The following is a 24,170-nucleotide window of genomic DNA, read 5'->3' as shown; positions in this document are numbered from 1 at the left end:
GTTGGATCACCCCCTTGTGACAGTATTTTGTTGAACCACCGTTTGCTTTAAATTACAGCCTTTAGTCTGTTGGGATATATCTCTACTAACTTTGCAATATTTTCCCAGCCCTCTCTTCTTTGCAGAACTGCTCAAGTTCAGTTAAATATGATGGTGACCGTTTGTGTACTGCATATCTGCCAACTTTTGAGTTTAGCTTGGAGTGAGAATTATGGAAGCAGGCGGGGCCTATCAGCTGGTAGAATTATTTAAGGTTAAAAATAACTCAAATTAAATATAATGAGTTTTTTTTATTATAATAACTTTATTTAATGATATAAGTAAAAATCTAATAAAAAGTATGGTCATTAAATGGCTTTCCTGAGGTAAATGTTATGTGACATAATTCTCCAGCTGTTTTATTGACCCCTTTCCGCGGATGAAAAACACTGATGGATCGATATTATGTATAAGCAATGTACATTTCGGTAAGTTGTACTGTATCTTTCAACAGTGTTCATTCGTGTTTATTTACTATTAGCTAGTAGAGATGATCGGTTCACGTGCCGGGATCTGTCACGTCACATTTACAAGCGCCCAAACGGTATTTATTGTTTGAATTCGTAATAAAATTGACTGAATCTGAGAGCTGATATTTTTTTATATCATAACCTGCTCTGTCTAGTCTGTCGGTCTCCGTGTCCTCTTTGCTTTGCGATTTTTCTGTGCGTGAGAAAATGGATGTGTGAAAAGTGTCAATCGCGTGAGTCTCACGGTGAATGCGTGAGAGTTGGCAGTCTTGTTATTCCACAGATTTTCAATGGGGTTTAAGACGTTTTTCTCCTTCGACCACTGTGTGGTCTGTTTTGCTGTGTTTAGGGTCATCGTTATGACAACTTTATGGCAGATTATCCACAAGAATTTGACGGTATTTTGCCCTATCCATTTTTTCTTCTATCCTGACAAGTGCTCCAGTCCATAACCGGATATTAACACCGCCATGCTTTACTGTAGGAATGGTGTTATTTGGATGGTGAGCTGTATTGGATTTCCAACCAGACATATCGTTTGGTGTTGAGGTTAAATAATTCAATTTTAGTCTCATCTGACCATAACACCATTTTCCATGTGGCCTCAGAATCTTCAAGGTGCGTTTTGGCAAAGCTCGGACGTGACTGCATGTGGCCATTCTAGCAACCCTCCCATACAAGCCACATTTGTGGAGAATTTGTGATACTGTTGTCATATCCACACAGTCACCACTCTGTGTCATAAATTCCTGCAACTGCTTCAGAGTCTTGGAGCAGTTTCCTCCTGGCTCTTTCATTCAGTTTGGAGCGACGTCCTGATCCAGTGAGGGTCTGTGTTGTACCAAATACCTTCCACTTCTTAATAATAGACTTCATTGTGCTTCTAGGCATTGATAAAGCCTTTTTAAAAAATGTAATCCATCACTGACTTGTGCCTGCCCACAACTTTATCCCGGAGATCTTTTGACAGTGCCTTGCCACACATAGTTGATTGTTTGCTTCAGTTGCACTACTAAAAGGACTGAAATGCTCCAGTAAAGCTCTTCTCATTCTGAGCTCATCAAAATGACCACAGCTGATCACAATTGTAAGTCAAATGGCTTTGTGTGCCATTGAGAAGGTGATTAGATTGAGTTTACAAGTCAATTTTAGAAGAGAGGTAATCCTTTTTCAGTGATTCTATTTTTTAAAACAGAATAAAACAAAAATTGAATAAAACAAAAAACGTGTCCGTCTTTATTTCAGGCTGCAAAATTTTAAAGGGGGGGGGGATTCTTTTCTATACCCACTGTATATACGATAAAAATGTGTTTATATATAAATATAGTGCCAGTGATGGGTACAACAGTCTATTTTCCATTAGACCCTTTTTTTTAAATAAATCGATTTAAATCAATTTAAATATCTAAGTATATAAGTAACTATATAATGAATATACATAAATATAAATAAAATAAATACTCATCCATCATCTTGGATTTTTTCAGTGAGCTTGTCCCAATGCATTTTGTGATTACCTTACAATTTGGTCAAATGCTTCTAATTAAGCAAACTTAATATTACATGTCATTGTGTTCTGAAATGAGCATAACGTAATGTCAGTGTTGATACTACTTTCAGGCATGAAGATATGCTGTGTTCTTCTACAGTGCAAAGGATGCTGTCTAGGCAGTGCACTAGGTTTTGTAACCAAGCTAATATTTTGAAGATATATATATTTTGTAGATATATACAGTATATATATATATATATATATATATATATATATATCTTCAATATTTTGAAGATATATATTTCGAAATTTTCTCGACGATCTCTAGATATTGGCCTAACTGGAGTGGGGTCTGTAAAACACCAGATCTAATGCACAGTATCTGAAGGCAGTCGTAATTGAAGATGAGTGACCTTCCGCATTGGCAGCAACATCTGTGGCTCACTGCGTGCGAGACACAAGGTGCACTGCTTGCTCACTGCACTAACAGGGAACACATCTGCCCATTTACTAAAGTGTGGACTGGAGATCTCGGCGTCTGATCAGTTTACTGGGAAACATTCTTCCCTAACAAGCAAAGAAAGCCGAGTCGTGTCCCCACAGCAGAGAAATGAAGTGCATAGTAAGACACAACTGTGATTATTCTCGATCGTCTGGGGAGGGCAAGTGTTGTTTAAGGCAGTAAATTACACTGCAGTGTCATTTCCCAGCCATCCTCTTTGTGTCTGACCTCAGCTTGTGTCTTTTGTACTGCAGGATGGCTGTTAAAACCTACAGTTTCTTCAATTCTTTTAAAAGAAAGCTATTGTTGCATCTGCTCTAGGAGGACGAGGAAGAAATGAAGTGTTCCTCTCAGGTGAACATCTCGGCATGTGACAAATTGACTGGAGGTGGGAGACGGAAGCCTCTAGGAAGCAACGGACTGCAGAAACAAAGCCTGTGAATACCAGCAGCGTTATGGCTAGTGCGGATCTAGGAGGATTAGACAGAGACATCAATTTACTGTCGCTAGCGTCTGTGCCGATCTGATTATGATCTTATTACCTGAATAGCTCTGCAGCTCTGTATCCTTGAACCTGTGATATTAAAGGATTAGTTCATCCGAAAATGAAAAATTTGAAACATCAGTCATTTAATCAGCAAATCATTCCAAATGCATACGGCTTTCATCTGTGGGAAATAAAATGGGATATTTTGAACTGAAGAGTTGCTCTTTTCCATATAAATGAAAATTGTGATGAGGAGATGATTAACACAAAAAAGTCATTGTTTAATGTCTGTTTGACTTGAGCACTATATTAAATATGATCTATTCAACTACTCAACTATTCAAAATATCTTTTATGAGGTTAAGTAAATAATAACAGAATGTTCATTTATTGTCCCTTTGACGTCTGTTTGCATTAGTGTGCCTTATCCTTCTTTATTGGATCAATAGTTAATGCACAAAAATTTCTTATCCAAATTTGTCCAAATATTTCCTTTATTTTAAATATAAAAGTGGAATCATGACTCAGATTTTAGAGTTCGCAATCAGTGTTATTATTGTTAAATAAGATTAAATGAGTAAAAATTGTTTTCATAAATTGAAAAAAAAAGCTGAAATAAAAGAAAATATAAATATTAGATGAAAAACTTAAACTTTATTTTAACTTTATTTTATTGCAGTTAGTTGCCAAGGCAAAATTTGAAATAAAAATAAATGAAAGCAAAATAAAAAAAGCTAAGACAAAACAAAAAAGCTCAAACTTAAACTAAAATTAGCCAAGAGATGGCTCATTAGAGATCAACTCATTAGCGAGCGCGACATGAGATGGACCTTAAATGCAATGTAACTTTAGATAAAAGTGTCTGCCAAATGCATAAATGTAAATGTGCAAACATTGACCTGGTGAACTTGGCGTGGCTGCGGAGCAACTCAATAACCTTCCCTGTGTTACTGACGGCTCCGTCGGTCAGGAGGAAGAGCAGGCGAGGTTGACCTTTCTGCATGGGCTGCTGTAAGATCCAGTTGAGAGGAGCCAGTATGTTTGTGCCGCCCATGTCAGCCCGGATCTTCTTCACGTGTTCGTAAGCCAACGCCAAACTCTCCTGTGAAATAAATGAGGTTTGTCAAAGAGTAATTTACAGTAGTACTGGCAAAATGGGCTTACAATAAAACTCTGCTACTTGACTAGTGAAAACTCTTTCAACACCTATAATGCACTGGGCATGTTGTCGTCCAAGGCCACTCCCAGTCTGCTCCTATTGCATAGGCTTGAGTGTCAAATATTACCTTGCTTGAGTAGGAAATACTACTTAGCAAACGTTTAGTAACAATGGTGTCAACTTGTCTTGCTACGTTTGAAAGAAGAGGAACGGGGAGCACCTTCTGACCAACACTGACATTGTTTGCTATTATATCCACAGTGAATCTTTATTAGATTTATGCTTAAAAGAAAAGAAAAAAAACTATTTGCCACAGAGACTTCTGAATAGGCAGTGTTTTTATGCATTATGAAATCAGTAAGAAACTTTAATAGAAATTCATCATGTAAACCCAGACCTTTGCCACTGGATCCCAGCAGAAAAACACAAACATTGAGCATCTTGAGTGCTCAGTGTAACTGGCGACCTAATGAGGGCAGTGATTGAGGACGCTGACTGTGGGTCCCTGCGGGTGACCTACCTCATCGTAGCTCTGACTCGTGGCAAACAGCGTTTTGAACTTGGATCCGAAGCCCACTATGTTGAATAAGCATGCTGGGAAAAGACTTTTCAGAATCACGACCATTGCGTCCTGTGAACACATAAAATGGGAAGGTCAACGCGAATGAGGGTGGCAGATAAGCAGGTTAGATATATAGATATATATAAAAATATGTCCACTTAATATAAGAAATTTATAATATACATGTGTATATACTGTATGTGTATGTAAAAAATTATATAATCAAGAACTATATTTATTAATAAATACATTCAAGTCATGATAACATGTTTTTCCATTACTTTAACTTTTAAATAATCTAACCGATTTCCACTTGTTTTATAGTGATATATATATATATATATATGTAAAATATCAGGTTCACTCTGAGTTTACATGTTCATATTGCTTTAATAATACATTACAGCCATTACCAGATACTGTAGTAATTTGCCATGTAACATTTGCATATTATTTAAAGCAACTCACATTAAACTAATTGCAGGGTTAAGTGCCGTGCTCGATGGCAGGACTGTACCCATCATAGACACTGAGGGCGGCATGTTCCCACAAATGTTTAGACTAGTGGTCGATCGCTAATGGCTTTTCAACTGTCGCCCTTGCTTGGATTGAACCAGCAATCTTTGTCCTCCAGACCTGATGCCAATAGACAGCACTGCATATTGAACACAAGAATTCAGGCCTCCATTGTGTCTCATCTAAAGTAGTGGTATAATTTATAGCGCTGCTTTTCGACAGACTGACAGCGAGTACAGCAGTGGGTAATTAGCATGAGGTTATAATTAAGTTTGTAAATATGAATGTGATTATTAAAGAAGAGTTTTAGCATTTTTAAATTATTCAAAAAAAACGAATCACCAATTTTGCTATAATTTGCATAATAAAACAGGTCCACCTTCTCAGAGCACTTCCTTACACATTCAAACTGAACTTGAAACACAATTATAAAAGATGCTTAGTTCTTAAAGGGATAGTTCACTTGAAAATTAAAATATCCTAATTTACTGTGGAACACAAAAGGGGAACTTTTGAAGAATTGTATTCCCCCCCCATGCAATTACAAAAGAATGGCTTTCAAGCTTCAAACGCTCAAAAGAACAACCATACAAAATATTCGAAATCTTCTGAAGTCATACGACAGCTTTGTACGAGAAACTGTTAATCACTTTAAATGTTTTCACAAGAGTTGATGAGAGAATGTCTATTTGGATTTTCAATTAATCAATTAATTCACAAAACCAGACTGGATGATTCATTCACAAATTGCACTGATTCATTTCTCCAACTCACTAAATCTCAACTTAAATTTCAGTTTGTTCCTCACACAAAGCTATTGAATGAATTCAGAAGACTTTGAATATAGCAGATCTTCGTATAAACATACTTTTATGATACTTTGATGGTGCTTTTGCATCTTTATTGGAATTTTGAAAGCCACTCACTGTCAATTCACAGCAAAGATGACAAGCTCAATTTTTCAACATTTCTGCTTTTGTGTTACACGGAAGATATAGACACGTGAGGGTTAGTAAACAATGGCAAAATGTTCATTTGGGTGAACTATTCCTTGTAATAAATGTATCTTCCTTTCAGTGTAACTGGATACATCTGCGGCTGTCCACTTGCACCCCACCACAATGGACATATGACATTTCAGCATGGAGCAAGTCTTCTTCAGGGTCAAGGATATTCTGGGATGATATTACCGCTAGAATGACCTGAGCCTTTAGATTAGAGCCATTTGGTGTCTGTGGTCAGAAGGGGAACGTCCTCAATCAAAACCACAGTGAGTCATCGCCGCCTCGTGCGTCACGCTGCACGGCCCCGTCCACAGAGGACACGAGCACACACTCATTCACACATCTCTAATCTCAGCAGGGAGACTTACCAAGTTCAATTATCGTAGCTGCTTGAGCTATTCAGTGCAACAAGCTATTTTATTACAGAGCCCCTTCAACAGGCTGCTCAAATGGTCTGATTTTGTTCAGAACAGCATGATGTTCGGTACAGCATGATGTTCGGTAAAATATGTCTTTATTTCAATGTAGCAAAAACAGTAAAACTAAAAAGCTAACTAATCTCATTCTAAAACGTTTAATAAAGTCGCCATATGGCTTTCTGTATGGTACATAAAGATACATTACAATATAATTCTAGTGGAAACGTGAGAAACACGGCTTGATTTTTAACATTTGCATGAAACATGTTGAATCTGTTTAAGTTTAAATATATATAGTACCATTCAAAAGTTAAGGCTTAAGGCTTTCGTATGGCATGTGTTCGGTCAATCAATGTAGCCTACTACTTACAGTGTGTCACTGATAGTTCTTTTTGTGCTGGGTTAGACAATAGAAGTAGGTGATAATTTAGTCCCGCCAAAATGCATTAATATAACTAAAATCGTTCCCAGTTCCTGTGGTGTGAACACGCCAAAAAGCAGGTACTTCCGGCAATCGTTATAAGAACTACAAAAATGTTCCTCCGGTGCGAAAGCCCCTAATGCATTTTTTTTTTTTTTAAGTTCTTCAGCAAAATCATTATGAATATATTGTAAATATTAAATATATTGCCCAGCCCTACTTGGTACTATGAACCTCATGATAAACTCTCATGCTAAACTTTGCAAAATGTAACAGTAAACAACTTTATTACATTAAGAATTTATAAATCTGTTTACTCCCATAATCTACATAAAACCATCCAATCAGAGTCTCTTCGGTAAATAAGCACCGCTGTGTGTGTATATAAATACCCTTTTCCATTAATGGTCATTAACACGACTGAAGCACTTTGGGGTTTTAAACCCTTGAATAAATTAGGATGTCTTCAAAAGTTAATGAGCATTGGGAATGAGGGGCACAGTTAGCTCAACGCAGAAGCAGAAGCATCATACCTTAACTCGATTGATGTTGACCCCGCTCATGCTTCCACTGCGGTCAATGAGGAAGATGAATTCCCCCTGGATGCTCCGCAGGTCAGAGGTCATCGAGCGGAGGTCTGGGCAGAAGTTGAGCATGACTACGGGGTTGTGGAGGATGTCTTTATGAAGCCTCTTCCGAATGATGTCCACCTACACAACACACACCAGCCAGTGACAGAGCCATTACTGAAGGCGAAAAATGGGTAAAGCTGGTGAACCTCATGAAAACATGTCACACATTACACAACAGAACTAAAACAAGTTATTTCTTTTCATAAAGCCCATGTTTAGGAATATTAAGAGATTGTTTGCATATTATTTGTGCATATTATTCTCATGCAGTATTTTGTAGAAAAAATATGCTTAATTATATGAGAAAAATACATAAATAATATGCAAATATTTTTTTAACTAAATATATAGTATCTCTTAATGTTCACTCAAGTCCCCATGTGGCTTTTTGTATGGCCTATATAGATAAATATGAACAAATATAATTCTGCCTTGCATTTATTTAACAGACAAGTGTGAGAAATATATTTTAACAATTTATTTTGAATTTTTAACATTTGCATTTAGAGTAAATACATACAGTTCAAAGTTTAGGGTCTATAAATTATAAATATATATATATACATACACATACACACACACACACACATTAGCGCTGTCAATCGATTAAAAAATTAATTAATCGTACATTTTTTCTGTAATTAATTGTGATTAATCGCGCCTAACATTTACTTTTTTATATATATTTTTATATTGTAATCATTTCACATTTAATCTCCAAATGAATGTAGAAACAACAAAGACAGTAGACTATATTTTAAGTATTTGTTGAATGGAATCTTTCTTAGAAAGAAGGCCAGTATCACCGAAACCAATACTGTCTCTATGAAATAGATTTTTTCTCAATTTTACCCATTAATTAGACATTCAGCATTACAGTATTACAGTATACTGTCAATTTTAACATTTATTAGGCTTTAAAATATATAACAACTTTTAATTTGCCCAGTCAGACCGGTTCAGATTTTTATTGTCTGAATATACATATATTTTTAAAAAACTTTTTTTTATACAAGTATATACGAGTATAAATGTGAATATAAATGTGAGTTCAGTGCACTTGTCAGAGCTCAAGATCGTTTAGAGGATGGCAATGAGCTTATTGTGTACTTCTCTGAATAAAGTACTTCAGATTAGCAATGTATTTCAACCACTTAAAATCACATTTCAATTGGTTGTTCCATTGTACATTAAATTACTTCTTCGAAATCTGCCATTTCTCTGCTCACTTACAAAATTAACCTTTGGAGGAAATAGCTGTCTTTTACATACATAAACGTGCCCTGTATAAAACCGAGCTTGCTTGGATGTGGACAAAGATTTTAATTTCCATGCTTTTTAGCTGCTAATCACTTGACTATTTTCAAAGTTCAGATTCAAGTACAATCACAGTCATTATTGTAAGAAAAAAAAAATGACGAGAGCAAATGTCATTCAGGTTTGGAGCAACGTGGGGAATAAATTATAACAGAATTTTCATTTTTGTGTGAACAATCTTTTTGAGAATATTCAATGTTATTCAGCTCACTTCAGTAAAGGATTGATAGAGACAGATACTGAAGCTGTTAGTCAAGATCAGAATTTTAAAAATCTTTTACGGGTCATGGATTCCCCTCTCATGCTTTAAAGATTTAATACATCCCAAAGGTGGTGAAGTTGACTCTTATTTCGCTATGCAATAGGTAGAAACACTATGGACTCAGCTGAAGACCTTTGACAGTTTCCATAGAAACCTCCATTCATTGCTGATCATTTTAGGGCTGAATGTTGTCTCCCTCCTGTTGAGGAACAGCACTCACTTAAGGATGCAATTGAAGCTTTGGATTTAGTGTATGGTTGTCATTTGGCTAAATCTAACAGCTTGACATTAAAAACCCCGGGATATTTTAGAAAATGACTGGAACCTACAAAAGTTAGGGATCAGCAAATTCTTTCTTTTATTTTTTTTTTCGAAAGATTTTTATTCAGCAAGGATGCATTAAACTGATCCAAAGTGATACTAAAGTGATACTCAATTCTATTTTAAATAAATGCTGATCATTTGACATTTTTAAATCAATGAATCCTAAATTATTTTTGTATTATGGTTTCCACAAAATATCTGAATATTGATAATAGTAATAAGAAGAAATGTTTCTTGAGCAGCAAATCAGCATATTAGAATGATTTCTGAAGGACCATGTGACACTAAAGACCGGAGTAATGATACTTTTTTACTTTTTAACATTAATATTGATACATTTAATAATTAATAAAATATTACACACATACATTAATAAAATGAATATATACACACACAGCACACTCACCGGCCACTTTATTAGGTACACCTGACCTGTTCAACTGCTCATTAACGCAAATACTGTATCTAATCAGCCAATCACATGGCAGCAACTCAGTGCTTTTAAGTGGTAGACATGCGCTGTGTCCGAAATCGAATACTTCCCTAAAACACAGTATGCGAAAAACAGTACGCCAAAAGAATAGTATGTTTGAATGCATAATATTCGAAAAGTAGGCAAAAAATACCCGGATGACCTACTACTTAAGTACAATATTCAATATTGTACTTAAATACTACAAATAAGTACAATATTCTGATGATTCTGCAACATTCAGATGATAGGGTCAGAATTTGGTGTAAACAACATGAAAGCATGAATCCATCTTGCCTTGTATCAAAGGTTCAGGCTGCTGGTGGTGTGGGATATTTTCTTGGCACACTTTGGGACCCTTGGTACCAATTGACAATCGCTTCAACACCTGAGTATTGTTGCTGATCATGTCCATCCCTTTATGACCACAATGTATCATCTATTGATGGCTATTTCCAGAAGGACAACGCACCATGTCACAAAACTAAAATCATCTCAGACTGGTTTCTTGAACATGACAAAGAGTCCAGTAAACTCAAACGGCCTCCACAGTCAGCAGATCTCAATCCAGAAGAGCAGATGTGGATGTGCAGCCGACAAATCTGCAGCAATTACGTCATGCTATCATGCCAATATCATGCCATGCCGTTATGTCCATTTCTTCTAGAATGATAATTTTTATCAAGCTTGTATATTTAAGTTCAGTAATTTCACTTAAATGACAATTAATAGGTAATTTGCATTTGCCATTTAAGTGAAATTATTGAACTTAAATATACGAGCTTGATAAAAATGATCATTCTAGAAGAAAATTTCAGATGGCACTTAGAGGCTTTTGCATCTGAACTCTTCATCAATATTATGTATATATATATATATATATATATATATATATATATATATATATATATGGATATATGGATATATACACACTGTATATATTAATTTTATTTATTCATATAATAAATATCATATAAATTATTACATTTATCAATATTAACATTTAATAAATAAGTTGACATTTTCTGAATTCGAATGGTTGGAAATAATGATATAAAATACAATTATTTTATTCCATTAACAGTTTCATGTTTCTCTTCAGGCTGACACATTTAACAGTAATCTAATTGTGGGAAATTTTAAAGCTATGGTTTCCATGTCAAAAAAACTACCATGATACTTTTAGGTACTTCTTTTCAGTGACCAAAATCATTCCTTAAAAGTATTTTAATCTGTTATATTACATGCTAATTTGCTAAAAGATCTCTCTGCCCCAAACCACGACTTGAGAGCATTATTTCAAATAAGTACCACATCCTATTTAGTTTATGATCCTGGCTGCCAAAACGAAACAATAGTCTCTTCTAGATTTCTTTGCCAATTATATGCGTCACAGACCACGGTGTTGAACAACTTCTTCAGGGTCTCAAGCTTGTTTTGCTCATTTTCGTCCTTGTAAAACACTCAGACTGTTTTATACAACCCTCATTCTTACATATTCCTTCGCTCTCTTTCTTCCACTCACTGTCTTTTCATTACTGCAGTCCTTCTTCGTGGCCTTTATGTAGTCGCTCCGTCCTTTCAGATGCTCATCGTATTCCTCCGGCGTCATGTCTCCGTCTTCGATGAGAACGTGTGGCAGATGGGGCTCTATGCAAAGAAAGGAAGAATTATTCTCTTTTGTACAGCATAAAAACCTCTCAGTGTGGAGGCACAACAGTCAATTATGGCAGCAGACGATGAGTTACATTACTACCAGACATGAAGGATTCCCATGGTGGCAGTATTTCTTAAAAACAGCAGCTGGATTGGGAACAGAGTGTGTTGGCTCCTAGTGGGCCATCAATACAGCTGAACGTTTGCCCCCTTGACTAGGCTTTCAAATTAATTCAATTGCACTCGGGTCACCTGCGGAGTGAGGCAATCTTATGAGGCATCGTGAGATCCATTTATGCCTCCCAGACACCGATGGAGGTTGAGATGCATGATGGGGTGGCTGAAGAAATATAGAGCTCAACTAAACAGTGCTTATAGAGCAAGAAATGATGTTATATGGTTGTGGGCCTGGGAATGATGCTTCAATAGCCTCTGATATAATAAACAGCCTCTCGTTTGGACAAGCTTTCAGGCACATGCAGAGATTAGCACTGGCTTGTTCTCAAAAGGCAGACTCTATTGTCCAGTCAACACAGGTCAGAGTGACTGTGATCTTGTTTGTCTGTCCATAGGGACCAAATGCCCTGACAGAAAAGGACATTGCTGGGAAGGTCCAGAAAGAAAACGGTTTCATAAAGGGACTAAAAATGAGTGTGGTGTTTGTCGCCACTAAGGCGTTTGCTAGGGAGATATGGTTACAAAGATGTTCTCTGAGTGGTTTTTAGTGTTGTTTAAGAATTTCTAGGAATGGCAGTCATAAAGAATTGAATTCTGATTCCTTTAAACAATTCTGACTTCTTAATGATTCTTTTAGGACTTAAACTGGAAATAAGAAATGCAATTGCATTGCAAAATTATGAGATCATTTCAATAATAATAAATACATTTAAAACAATTCTTGCAAAATGCGTTACACAAATATTTTAATGACTTTTCACAATCTTTTTATGTGGCATACGTAAATGCAAATCCAAAAACTGGTGTTCACTATATAATAAACAATAATCAACTAAACAAATTAAACAGAATTTATTGTACAAAACTCTCAAAATGATAGATCAATTTATTGTGTTACTAACTGAAAATATGCTCAACAAGAAATCAGTAGTTGCCTTGACAAAGTTATTGACTGAACAAGGCATTTAGCATTTAGTGAATGATCAAATTCAAATGGACAAAACAAGCTAGGACAATTATTAAGACAATAGTTGAGAGAACCTAAAATCTGAATGCATCAGCTTGAATGAAAAGTTTATTTAGTTGCGCTATATACTTTTGATTCACTAAAAAGAACTAGCTCAGCATTGTTTCGAACTGTAGATTGAGATCATGATACACAATTATTGTATTGATGTGTGTTACACACCACTGGGGTAGATGAGTATCTCCACAGGGCAGTCGTAGGTGTACTTGTCTGCCAGTGTGACCACAATACTGGTGGCAGAGCGGGCCGAAGGGTCCGCGTCCGCACGGATGGCATGTGAGGGGCTTTCCACACCTGCACAGAGAAACTTCTAAAGCATCTAAAATAAGCAGGAGCAACAGACGTTAGACCACATGCGAGGACTAAACCGTTCCGCAACTCCAGCAGGAAGATGCATACTATATATTACAGCTGGACAATCAACACATTAAACATCATTTGGGCTTGAGTCCCAGCTGAAAGACAAGCATGTGCTGCACTTTACATTTATGAATTTGGCAGGAGCTTTTATCCAATGCAACTGGATGTTATCAGTGTGAAAATCAACTCATCAAACTTCATCAAACATCATTGGTTTTATAATTATGCATTTATATGGAAGCTTATTTTCACCACAGAATAAAAAATAAAAAAGGTAATTGTCTTAATTTCAGAATTTTCCCTTTTTTTCTTTCAATTCTGAGTTTATATCTCACAATTTTTCTACTATTGCGAGTTTAAATATTGCAATCGCAAGTTATAAACTCGTAATTGCAAGTTTAAATCTCACAATTCTGACTTTCCTTTTTAAGAATTGTGAGAAAAAAAAGTCTAAATTGGTAGGAAAAAAAAGAGAATTGTGAAATTAAAAGCCGCAATTACCTTTTAATTATTTTTATTCCATGGTGGAACTTAGCTTCCATAAATTTGCCAGGCAATTTAATCCAAATAAAGTTGCAGTGCATTCATGATTTTTAACGTTTCAATATTTATTTGTGTTCTCTGGAAATCAAGCCCAGTTTAATCCAAGACTCATGCTTGAGGATGGAGGAACTGACCTGCGAGTAAATACGGTCCTCTGATCTCAAGATGGAAGTTGAACTCATAGTCAATGGAGTTGATGGTCTCTTCCTCCATCAGAGCAGCCAAACACACACCTGAGGCCGTCTGCTCGTGTGTTCCCTGTGCACAATGATGCTGATCCCTCCTGAGACACATCAGCAGGTTCACATTCAAGCTTCATTTTAAGTTCAGTTTCATTAAGTCCTGAGGTAATAATATGACTGTATAATATGAGCTCAACTTTCTTTCTTTTTTCAAAGGAAATAACAGTGCTTACAAGGCAGTAAAAGAACAGTAGCAATGATTTAAAGGAATAGTTCAATCAGAACTGAAAAGTCTGTCATCATTTACTCATGCCGTTCCAAAAGTGTACAAAACTTTCTCCTGTGTAACATGAAATAAGATATTTTGAGGAGTATCTGTATTTTGAGGAATGGCTCCTTTTTTTTCCGCTCTGTTGAGCAGCAGACATCTCAACTATATTTAAAATTCTTGAAGGAAAATGAAATTCTGTCATAATATACCCATGTCATTCCAAACTTTCTTTCTTCTGTGCTGGAACATATAAAAATATATTTTGTGTTGCTTTTTTTTCATGCAATGGAAGTCAATGGGGCCCAAAGTTGTTTGGTTCCCAAAGTTCTTCGAAATATTTTCTTTTGTGTTCCACACAAAGTCAAACAGATTTGAAACAACATGAGTGTGAGTAAATGACAGAATTTTCATTTGCGGTCATTTTAAGGTTGGTGTTGTGATTCTGCATAAACAGCAAAATCCCCAGAGTTAAATTAACTCTGCTCAGAGAACATTTGGTCCCTCTCTACAGAGAGTTAAAATAACTCTGAATCAGAGTTAAAGTTAATGAGATACTTAAGTGATTAATTAAGTGATGATTGGGCATTAATGATGAACACCTGCTGTCAACAAGCAGAATCACTGAAGGAAAGAGAAACAAGAACAGAAAAAAGAGAAACACAAGAACTACAACTGACTTCCAGCCACAGATGAAATCAACTAAAGACAAAATATGACATTAAATCTGTGAAGATCTCAGCAGAGGAGGATTAAACAACTCCACAAACAGCATTACCAGCTTCACTTATTACTGACCAGATTGACTTTATTTCTGTCATACGTTTACAGAAGTTCGTATTGAGAATTAACAGAGGTTTAGATGTTGACGATTTATTGAAAATGTTTGGTCACCATAATGGCGATGAGTGTTTCCTTTAGTTGGGCAGTTTGACTTTTAGCGTAGTTTTTTGTGAGTTTGTGTTTTTTGCAACAGTTTTTACCAAAACACGTAATTTGTTGCAAAGAATGCCAGATGCAAAGATGTTCAGGTGATCTAGTTTTCAACAACAAAAAGTAGAATGATGCACTTATATCATCACTGTCCAAAAGTGGTCATTTGATGTTAATAGATTATATTCACTAACAATACTCTCTTGCTACAGATTGGACATTTTGAATTTTTTAAATACATAATAGGGGAATTTTTTTTTTCTAAGACACAGACATCAAGAATCAGCATATGAATCTCAACAATGGTGACATGTTTCATGCCGCAATGCATCCTGGGAGCCATGAGTTTTATACTATTGTGGCTCCCAGCATGCATTGCAGCATGAAACATGTCACCATTGTTGAGATTCATATGCTGATTCTTGATGTCTTTGTCTAAATAAAAAAAAAATCCCTACAATGTATTTTAAAAATCTAAATTCAGAATGTCCGATCTGTGGCTAGAGAGTACTGTTAGTGAATATAATCTATTAACATCAAATAATCACTTTTAGACACACATGAGATAAGTGCATGTTTCTACTATGTGTTGTTAAAAACTACTTCTGCCCAACTAAAGGAAACACTCATCACCACAATGGTGATCATACATTTTCAATAAATCGTCAACATCTAAACCTCTGTTAATTCTCAATAAGACCTTCTGTAGACGTCTGACAGAAATACAGTCAGTCTGGTCAGTAATAAGTGAAGCTGGTAATGCTGTTTGTGGAGTTGTTTAATCCTCCTCTGCTGAGAACTTGTTGACAGCAGGTGTTCATCATTAATGCCCAATCATCACTTAATTAATCACTTAAGTATCTCATTAACTTTAACTCTGATTCAGAGTTATTTTAACTCTCTTTAGAGAGGGACCAAATGTTCTCTGAACAGAGTTAATTTAACTCTGGGGATTTTGCTGTGTAAATGAAATAGATGCAAGGGGAAAAAATCAGTATGCAAATAAATACAAGAAAGAGCACCAATCACAATTCAGTATGCCAATATTACAGCGCTATTACATATTTTTAATGTTAAACATGTCAATGTAAGTAAATGGGAGATTTTTAAACTTTAATCTTAAATTTCCTAAAAAGTTTAACGTTTAGAAAACCCGAAAATAGACAGCATAAATAAAGCTGAAATTATCTACCAAACACAATTTGAGACTTTAAATTGCAGTCTGTATGAGAAGCAGTTCAAGCTGAATGAACTGCAGAGTTTAATACTTCTACTAGGGTTTGGAGTTTAGAGCAGAAGCCAGAATGTTTGAGGATTATAAATACAGGATTGCCATTCAAATACTATAATTATCAGAATTTTAAACACTAATGAATCCGAACCTCCTAGAAGTGCTGGGCGAAAACGCCTGCTCCTCTTTGACAGAACGTTGGACTCTTGGAGAGCAGACGGGTGGTGAGGTTACCCGGATTCCACCGTTAGTGAGTGTGCTGAGCTCCGAGGATGTGCTGACCAGTATATTAATGGTCTCCAGAGCAGGAATGACCCCTAGACTAACCACCAGCACTGTCCTCTCCTGATCCTCGTCCAAAACGATATGTCCTGCAGCAAGATGATTCATCAGTAAAGCCTCTGAAATGTACAGTCAACGTCAATGAAAGAGCTTAATAGGATTTTGCGTGTTAACTGAATTCAACAGACACCGTGACAGGGCTTCCGTTTAAGCTCTGAATTGGGGATTAACTAAGATCTTTGATGCGCGTTATAAATGAGCATGCAATCTTACCACCTCCGCTTTGCGGGTTTCCATTGGCATTGCAGCAATCAAAGTAACAGTCATCGATTTTCGCTTTGTCTTTGACCTGCACGGTTATTATCTGGCTGCCAATCATCGCTTCGAACCCGACCACCACGCTGCTGTCGTCCAGAGGATATATAAAGATTCCTGCATGAATCACAGGAAGAGGATTAGAAAAAAGTGATTCAGGAGAATGCATTGTTTATCACACAGTAGCAAAAGGCCATCTTTCCACAAAGCTAATTTTGCTCTTGACAGAAATAAAATCCTTCGTTTTAGTGCTTTCAGCATTGACCAATGCAAAATCCAATCTGTTGGAGTCAATAGGACACTGGAGACCGCAGAGCAACAATGTGCCAGTGACATTTCTAGACTTCACACAAATAGCGGATGAGGTTGGGAGGGAAAGACAAGTGTTTCTCTTCCCTTCAGGGAATTTTGAGAAAGTATTACTGTGATTATAAAGAGTTCGATGCATTTCGTCCCAAAATGCTTTTGAGAAATTACAAATTAATTCTTGATTCTTATCATTGATCAAGTGGATAAAGTGAAGTGCTGTATTTTTTTAATAGATTTGTCATAAAATATTCTCTAAAAATTAATTCAGGGGACCTGTTACCATAACTTAAAGGGATAGTTTGCCCAAATATTGAAAAAAATACTATGGAAGTCAATGGTGTCCCGTCAACTGTTTGGTTACAAACATTCTTCAAGAAATATATACAGATTTGGAACAACTTCCAGTAAATGATGACAAAAAGTTTCATTTTTGGGTGACCTATCGTATACCTTTAAATAAATGCATGGTCGCAAAAATTCAAATTTATTGTTTTAATGAAACCTCTTAAGTTGCAAACAATATTTTGAGTTCTATTGACACAATAATATTGATCATTGAATCAACTTAATATTGTGTGTAATGTAAACTAAAATTTCTGCATTAGTTGATTTTTTAAACCAAGTTGTAGTAACAATGAATTCGTCTTGATAACTTCAGAAATTAGGCAGTGGATTTGTAGTTCCCAGCATCCATTGCACAATGATAGTATGTTTGACATTTAAAGGAGTTTCTGTAATTTTGAAGTTTTTGTGGTTACCATTGTGCTGAAGAGTAGACGACATGAATGCAAACACTACACTGACTCTATAAGCAATGACTGAGCTAACGCCAGTGACAAGTAATATCTTACTTGTTCATTAAATGCCAAATAAATTACATTAAGAATGTGCAATAGCTGTGGATTTGAACTGAAATAGATAAGATTAATTGGTTCCAGGGCTACAACTCAAGTAGTTGGAGCGACTAAACATTTATGCTAAAAATTATTAAGCTCTTCTAACTCAATGCAGCTTGCTGGTTGAACGTAATTTCACCCCAAGTTGTCATAACAAAAAAAAATGGATGCAACTGTTGCGTTAATTTGTTTTGTTGAGCCAACACATAATGTTTTAGAGTGTGTGTACAGAGCCTGATTATGCATCATTTTGAGATTATATTTAATCTAGTACTTGAAGTTGGATCAACTGGAACAAGTTATAAAGAGTTACATAGCAAATTTAAAACTAAAGTTTAGGTTCAAATCCCTTAAGTATGAGGGGATAGTTAGGCCTTAATTTAAGATTTATGCAAATAACTGCAAATAAAATTTCCATCCATTTGGATTACACAGTTTTAACAAGTCATAAACTTAATGTAATGCATGTTTGTCAGAAACATGTTTCTGCACTCTTGGCTCATGGCTATTAACTATTTGCATCTATTTGATTTTAATGATCCTATTTTCAAAATGCATTTATTCAAATCAGCATAAATCTGTTCATTGTGCAAACATTACATTTATTCAGTAAAATATACAAACATGGATCAAATATAAACTTGCCTTGCCTTGCCTTGCCAAATATGGCTAGCTGTGGACCAAGCAATATTCAATTAGATCAAAATGTATTAGATAGAAACAGATTGGATTTATTAATGATAAATATATAAACCTGGTTATTGTTATTGTACCATAATGTGTTATTAAACACATTCAGTTTATTAGTACTATAGATAAATCATACCCGTTTCATTTATTTATGTCTGACAAACATGCATCACATTACGTACAGTAATGCGTACATTTTAAATGCAATACATAAATCTTAAATTTAGGCCTAATTTATTTTTTGAGTGTAAAACTAATGCCTTAGGAAGAGCCACTAATGATGGATATCATTTCAGAAATATCAGAAGTGATAATGCATCCATTAGACAGCATACTCACCCTCAACAGGGTGATCTTCAATGTTTTCATAGGTCAAGGAGGCCGTCATTGCCAGGGTGTAACCCCTGACACAGGAAGTGATGTCAGAGACGCTGAGAGGCAGAGCGCTCCGTTTGCTCTTGTTGATCAGGCCTGGCATGATGGTGGTTCTGTCCAGTACAGCTTCTCACATGCAGAGAAGGAGGCGATAGGTGATGTTTCCCTAGAAAGGCTAGATAAGATTGAAACCATATTTTACAATATGTCTTGCAGAATGAATGAATGAATAAATGAACCAACCAACCAACCAACCCCTCCCTCCCTCCCTCCCTCCCTCCTTGGGGCCTGTGTACATTTATTTATGCTTTTGGACATTGTATGAACGTCTAGATAAAATATCTTGTTTTAATCCTTAAAACAAGTTAAATTTACTTAAAAAGCAAAACTGCATGAAGGACCTGAATAATACTTCTTCTTTTTTTTACTGCAATGTGTTTTGTTTTAAGCATGAATATAATACCGTCTTGTGAGGTTTAAGTACAAAATTTTAAATAAGAATAATAAACTTAATTCAAAATATATGACCTGAAAAAAAAATGAAAAAATATTTACAGAACATGTTTGACTAAAATTTGATCACCAGAAAATGACTAAAAATACATTTTGAACGGAACATCTACTGTTTAATCATACATACAAACTCTGGAGTTTTGTTTGAAAAGTGTGTTTGTGCAAATCTGCCCCTTCTAATAAATACAGATGACGAGACATAAAAATCCAGATGGTTGAATATTTCGTATCTAATGCAGTGACATTTCTACAATTTATGTGTGGCTTAAGTGTCCAGTATTTCTGTGGCCATTGTGGCCATTGTAAAAAACAAGACATTCATATTCACAGACGTCACACATCATAACTCATCATTGTCCTACAGCACTGATGAAGATGAGAGGACAACATTATTATCCGTATCGCTCTGGATGCCTCTCTGGTGTCTAAATGAAGTCCTCTGACAGATCCACCCCACCCCACCCCCCCGTCCCACGGGTGGATTTGTGGCACACAAAGCTCAGGTCTGGATCAGCACCATCAAAGGGAACAGAAGCCTCTGGCACATCAAAAAGCCACTGGCACTGTTACAGACTCGTCCGTTTTTACCTGAGGTCAGCGCAGAGAACTTCAGACTATGGGAATACAAAACCAGAAGAGTTATACGATACAGATCAGCGTCTGTGTCTCAGTTCTCTTAATGATTGTGCCAGAAAAAGCGATTAACGTGATGTAAAACTCTTTAATGATCTCTTTAACTTTTCAATTGATTCTTCTAGACAGTGTGATAGAAATGTTTGATGTAATGGGTATTTTCAACATTAAATGTCCAGAGAAATGGAGACTAAGGATGCTCAGGTCAAAGGCCATACTTAACCAAAAAGTCCTTAACACAGTAGAACTAACAGTCATATGATTAGCTTAGATCATTACAAACCAATCACCAGAACAAATCAAAGTGAAGAAGACTTGAGTGACATTGATTTTTTTCTCAGCTATATGTATGTATTCAAATGTACATGTATCTTTCTATTCAGGCGACTCACTTGGTTTTTGTGGCCAGTGATCTCCTGGCCGTGAATAAAACTTATTTTTTACAAAGAGCAACTTGGGAGTCATGTCAGGTATCAGCTGAGAAATAGATTCTACGCTCAAAAGTCAGATTTAGTTGGTTATATTCGTATTCAATATTTCCACGACAACAGTAATGGAACTGAAATTGAAAGCAAATGCGTCACAGATTTTTCTCCTTGGAAAAGGACATCAATATTCTCAGAACAGATCTCTCTGAATAATGTCTCAAACTGTGCTCAAATTTGCAAAAATACAAAGTCTGCAATCAAAGGTCTCAATATGAACCCTCTTCCAAGACCAAATGATCTGAGCTGTTATCCGCAATCATTTAAATCTCTATACTCATGTCAGCAATCGTCTTATTTGTGTCTGGGTTTTTTTTTCTCCATGTGAAATCTCCATTAAGTTTCTCAAGCAATAACAATTTCAGAAATGAGATGGCTTATTATATACAGACAGTACATAGTTATTTCTTCTACACAGCAATGAGAATAAAAGACTTTTGTTGACTTTTGTTAGACTTTTCTGCTTCTCAGATTTGTCTGAAGAACACTATAGAGTTTGAGAAAAGACTTCAAAATGCATTCAATATGATTCAACATTTTCTTAAATCTTATTTATATACTGTCGAGTAATAGACATATTTGGCCATTTTAAGATTGTGATATTATACTATAACATAAAAATGTTTGGGGTCAGTAAGAATTATTTTTTTGTTTTTAAATAAGTCTCTTATGCTCACCAAGGCTGCATTTATTTGATGAAAAATACAGTAAAAAGAGTTCCAATTTAAAATAACTTTTCTATTTGATTTTTTTTTTTTTTTTTAATTATGTAATTTATTCCTGTGATGCAAAGCTGAATTTTCAGCATCATTACTCCAGTCTTCAGTGTCACATGATCCTTCAGAAATCATTCTAATATGATAATTTGCATTTCTGGCTATTATGAAAGTTGAAAACAGTTGTACTGTTTCATATTTTTTTTGAAAGAGTCTTTGGATTTCAGGATTCTTTGATGAATAAAGTTCAAAAGAACAGCATTTATTTGAAATAGAAATCTTTTGCAACATTATAATTGTCTTTACTGTCACTTTTGGTCAATTTAATGCATTCTTCCGCAATTCAACTTACTTTTATTTGTATAGTGCTTTTCAGAATACAGAAAATGCATGTGTCTACATTACAATTTAGAGTGACTGTGTGCAAGTAATGTATTTCAGAAATGTACATATACATATCACGTAGTTGTCTAACAATGTATGAACTTAATAAGGCAGAAACAATGAGCTCATTGAAGTAATTATTACAAGTTGTGAACATAATGATTACAATATATAGAAAATTTTGCATTGGAGCATGTTGATTCAGAGTTAATAAAAGTATTCATTTCTTTCTTTCAAAAATAATTCTACCTGACCCCAATCTTTTGAATGGTAGAGTATATTGTATAAATTGTGATCATATTAGTATTTTTAACATTAATATATTTAATATTAATTTGACATCTCTTTTGAATTCATTATAATATATAAACATTATATTATTTGTCAGACACCTTGCAATTGTCATGGTAGATCATGTTTGTTGTGTTTGAGATGGACTTTGAGTTGGTTTTTCATTGTTTCCATGTTCTGTTTCCTTTGTTTGCATTTGTTGCTATGGTTACTCATTGTTTGATTAAGTTGCCACACCTGTTTCTTGTTTCCTCCCTTTGATTATCCTTTGTATATATTTCCCTGAGTTTAAAGTGTCCTTAATCCGTATTTCGTCAGTATATAGTGGTTGTTCTGTTTGCTTTTTTCAAGAGTTCTGAGTGTTTTTTGATTTTGTGTTAATTAAAATGAACTGTTGCGATTTGGTCCAGCCATTTGTGACAGCAATTGCATCAGGCATTGAAAAGCCCATATCGACTACTGCTAGGATAACTATTAATGCTATAATGTTATAGTCCTACTGAATATCAACATTTGTGTCTCTGTTTATTTGAAACCATCATAATTTTCTTATAATTCTGTTTGATGAATTATGCTTTTGAATATAAGCTTTATCACAGATGTTGATAAAGCTTGTATTCAAAGCTCAAGTCATCAAACAGAATTATAAGAAAATTCTGATGGTTTCCAAACAGGTTTCCCAAACTCTCTACTTCGTTAAGTCTCCTGAGGTCTGAGCAAACAACAATATCCCACAGTATTTTAAAAGCAAACTGCAGTATGATTTAACTTTATATCAATCCTCTAATTTCCATCTAACGTCCACAGAGGGTCAGTGTTTTGGAAATTTGACTTGTTTTTCGTCCAGTTTCCAGATTTATGAGCAATTATTCTCAGAGGACATACATGTCTGAGATTAAACAGCTTCCCGATATTACAGAAAAGAAACAGACGCTTTCATCGAGGTGTCTACATGGCCATAACTCAGAGACAGAGGAACGCCACCCCCTCTCTAATGGATTAGGTTTTGGCACAGTGCCTCGTGACAAGATGAGAGCGGACAGACGAGTACAATAGATTTCCCCCTCGCCCCTGACTGCCATCACACACAGCAAACCGGTCAAACACTGCCATCATGTGTCCTGAGAGGAGCGGGCATTTCTGCACAAAGCAAAGGTGTCAATATCATCTTAAAACATGATATAAATCATGCATTTAAAATAAAGGTTATTCTATGGTTTCATGGAGAATCTCTGGAAACTTTCCACTGCACAAGGTTCCTTATTGTTGAAAACAAAGATTCGATTATTAAAATGTTCTCCACACTAAGAAAACAAATGGTTCTTTTAAGCGAACTAATCGCTGCGAAAAAAATGTATTTGGAAACCTTTATTTTTAAGAGTGAAACGTTGATATTAAAAACACAAAATAATCATTTAAGCTTTTTATATAACCCTAGCAGACCGAAAAGACCAGGTAAAGGTCAAAATCAATTTCAATTTCACCCTCAATGACGAGATTGATTTTGTTTGAAAATGCATGAAAAAAAAGATTTCTTTCTGGTCTTCTTCCATATTCTATTCAAGGGGACCCAAATGAGGAGAACCCAAAGTGACAGACAATGACCAACCCCCGCCTCCCATCCATCCTCAATGGAGTGTGAATCACTCCCAACGAAAAAGAGCCTAATCCCCCACTACACACACTCCACGGCTGCCACCACACACACCGCGGGAGACGCGGCACAGAAACAACCACCTGTTGATCCTGCATCTCCATCAGCTGACTACAGATGCATCACTTTGCAAGGTCGTGAAATCTCTTTTAGAGGTTTTCCAAACACTTCC

General features: G+C 35.6%; 1 protein-coding gene across 1 annotated transcript in view; it reads right to left on the bottom strand.

Moving 5' to 3' along the window:
- Positions 1-24,170, bottom strand: part of vwa5b1 (von Willebrand factor A domain containing 5B1) — a 40,597-nt gene that overhangs the window by 16,234 nt on the left and 193 nt on the right. Inside the window, exons 2-10 of the mRNA XM_084099977.1 lie at positions 19,287-19,497; positions 17,011-17,169; positions 16,607-16,826; positions 13,976-14,124; positions 13,101-13,232; positions 11,604-11,728; positions 7,605-7,781; positions 4,670-4,780; positions 3,890-4,092 (exon numbers count right to left, since the gene is read on the bottom strand). Of these exons, the coding sequence (XP_083956103.1) occupies positions 3,890-4,092; positions 4,670-4,780; positions 7,605-7,781; positions 11,604-11,728; positions 13,101-13,232; positions 13,976-14,124; positions 16,607-16,826; positions 17,011-17,169; positions 19,287-19,425 (1,415 nt within the window). The 5' untranslated portion in view covers positions 19,426-19,497. The remainder of the gene's footprint in view (positions 1-3,889; positions 4,093-4,669; positions 4,781-7,604; positions 7,782-11,603; positions 11,729-13,100; positions 13,233-13,975; positions 14,125-16,606; positions 16,827-17,010; positions 17,170-19,286; positions 19,498-24,170) is intronic.

Source organism: Abramis brama (assembly GCF_963993115.1).
Source record: "Abramis brama genome assembly, chromosome: 22".
NCBI lineage: Eukaryota > Metazoa > Chordata > Actinopteri > Cypriniformes > Leuciscidae > Abramis > Abramis brama.
This window is presented reverse-complemented; position numbering and strand designations above follow the sequence as displayed.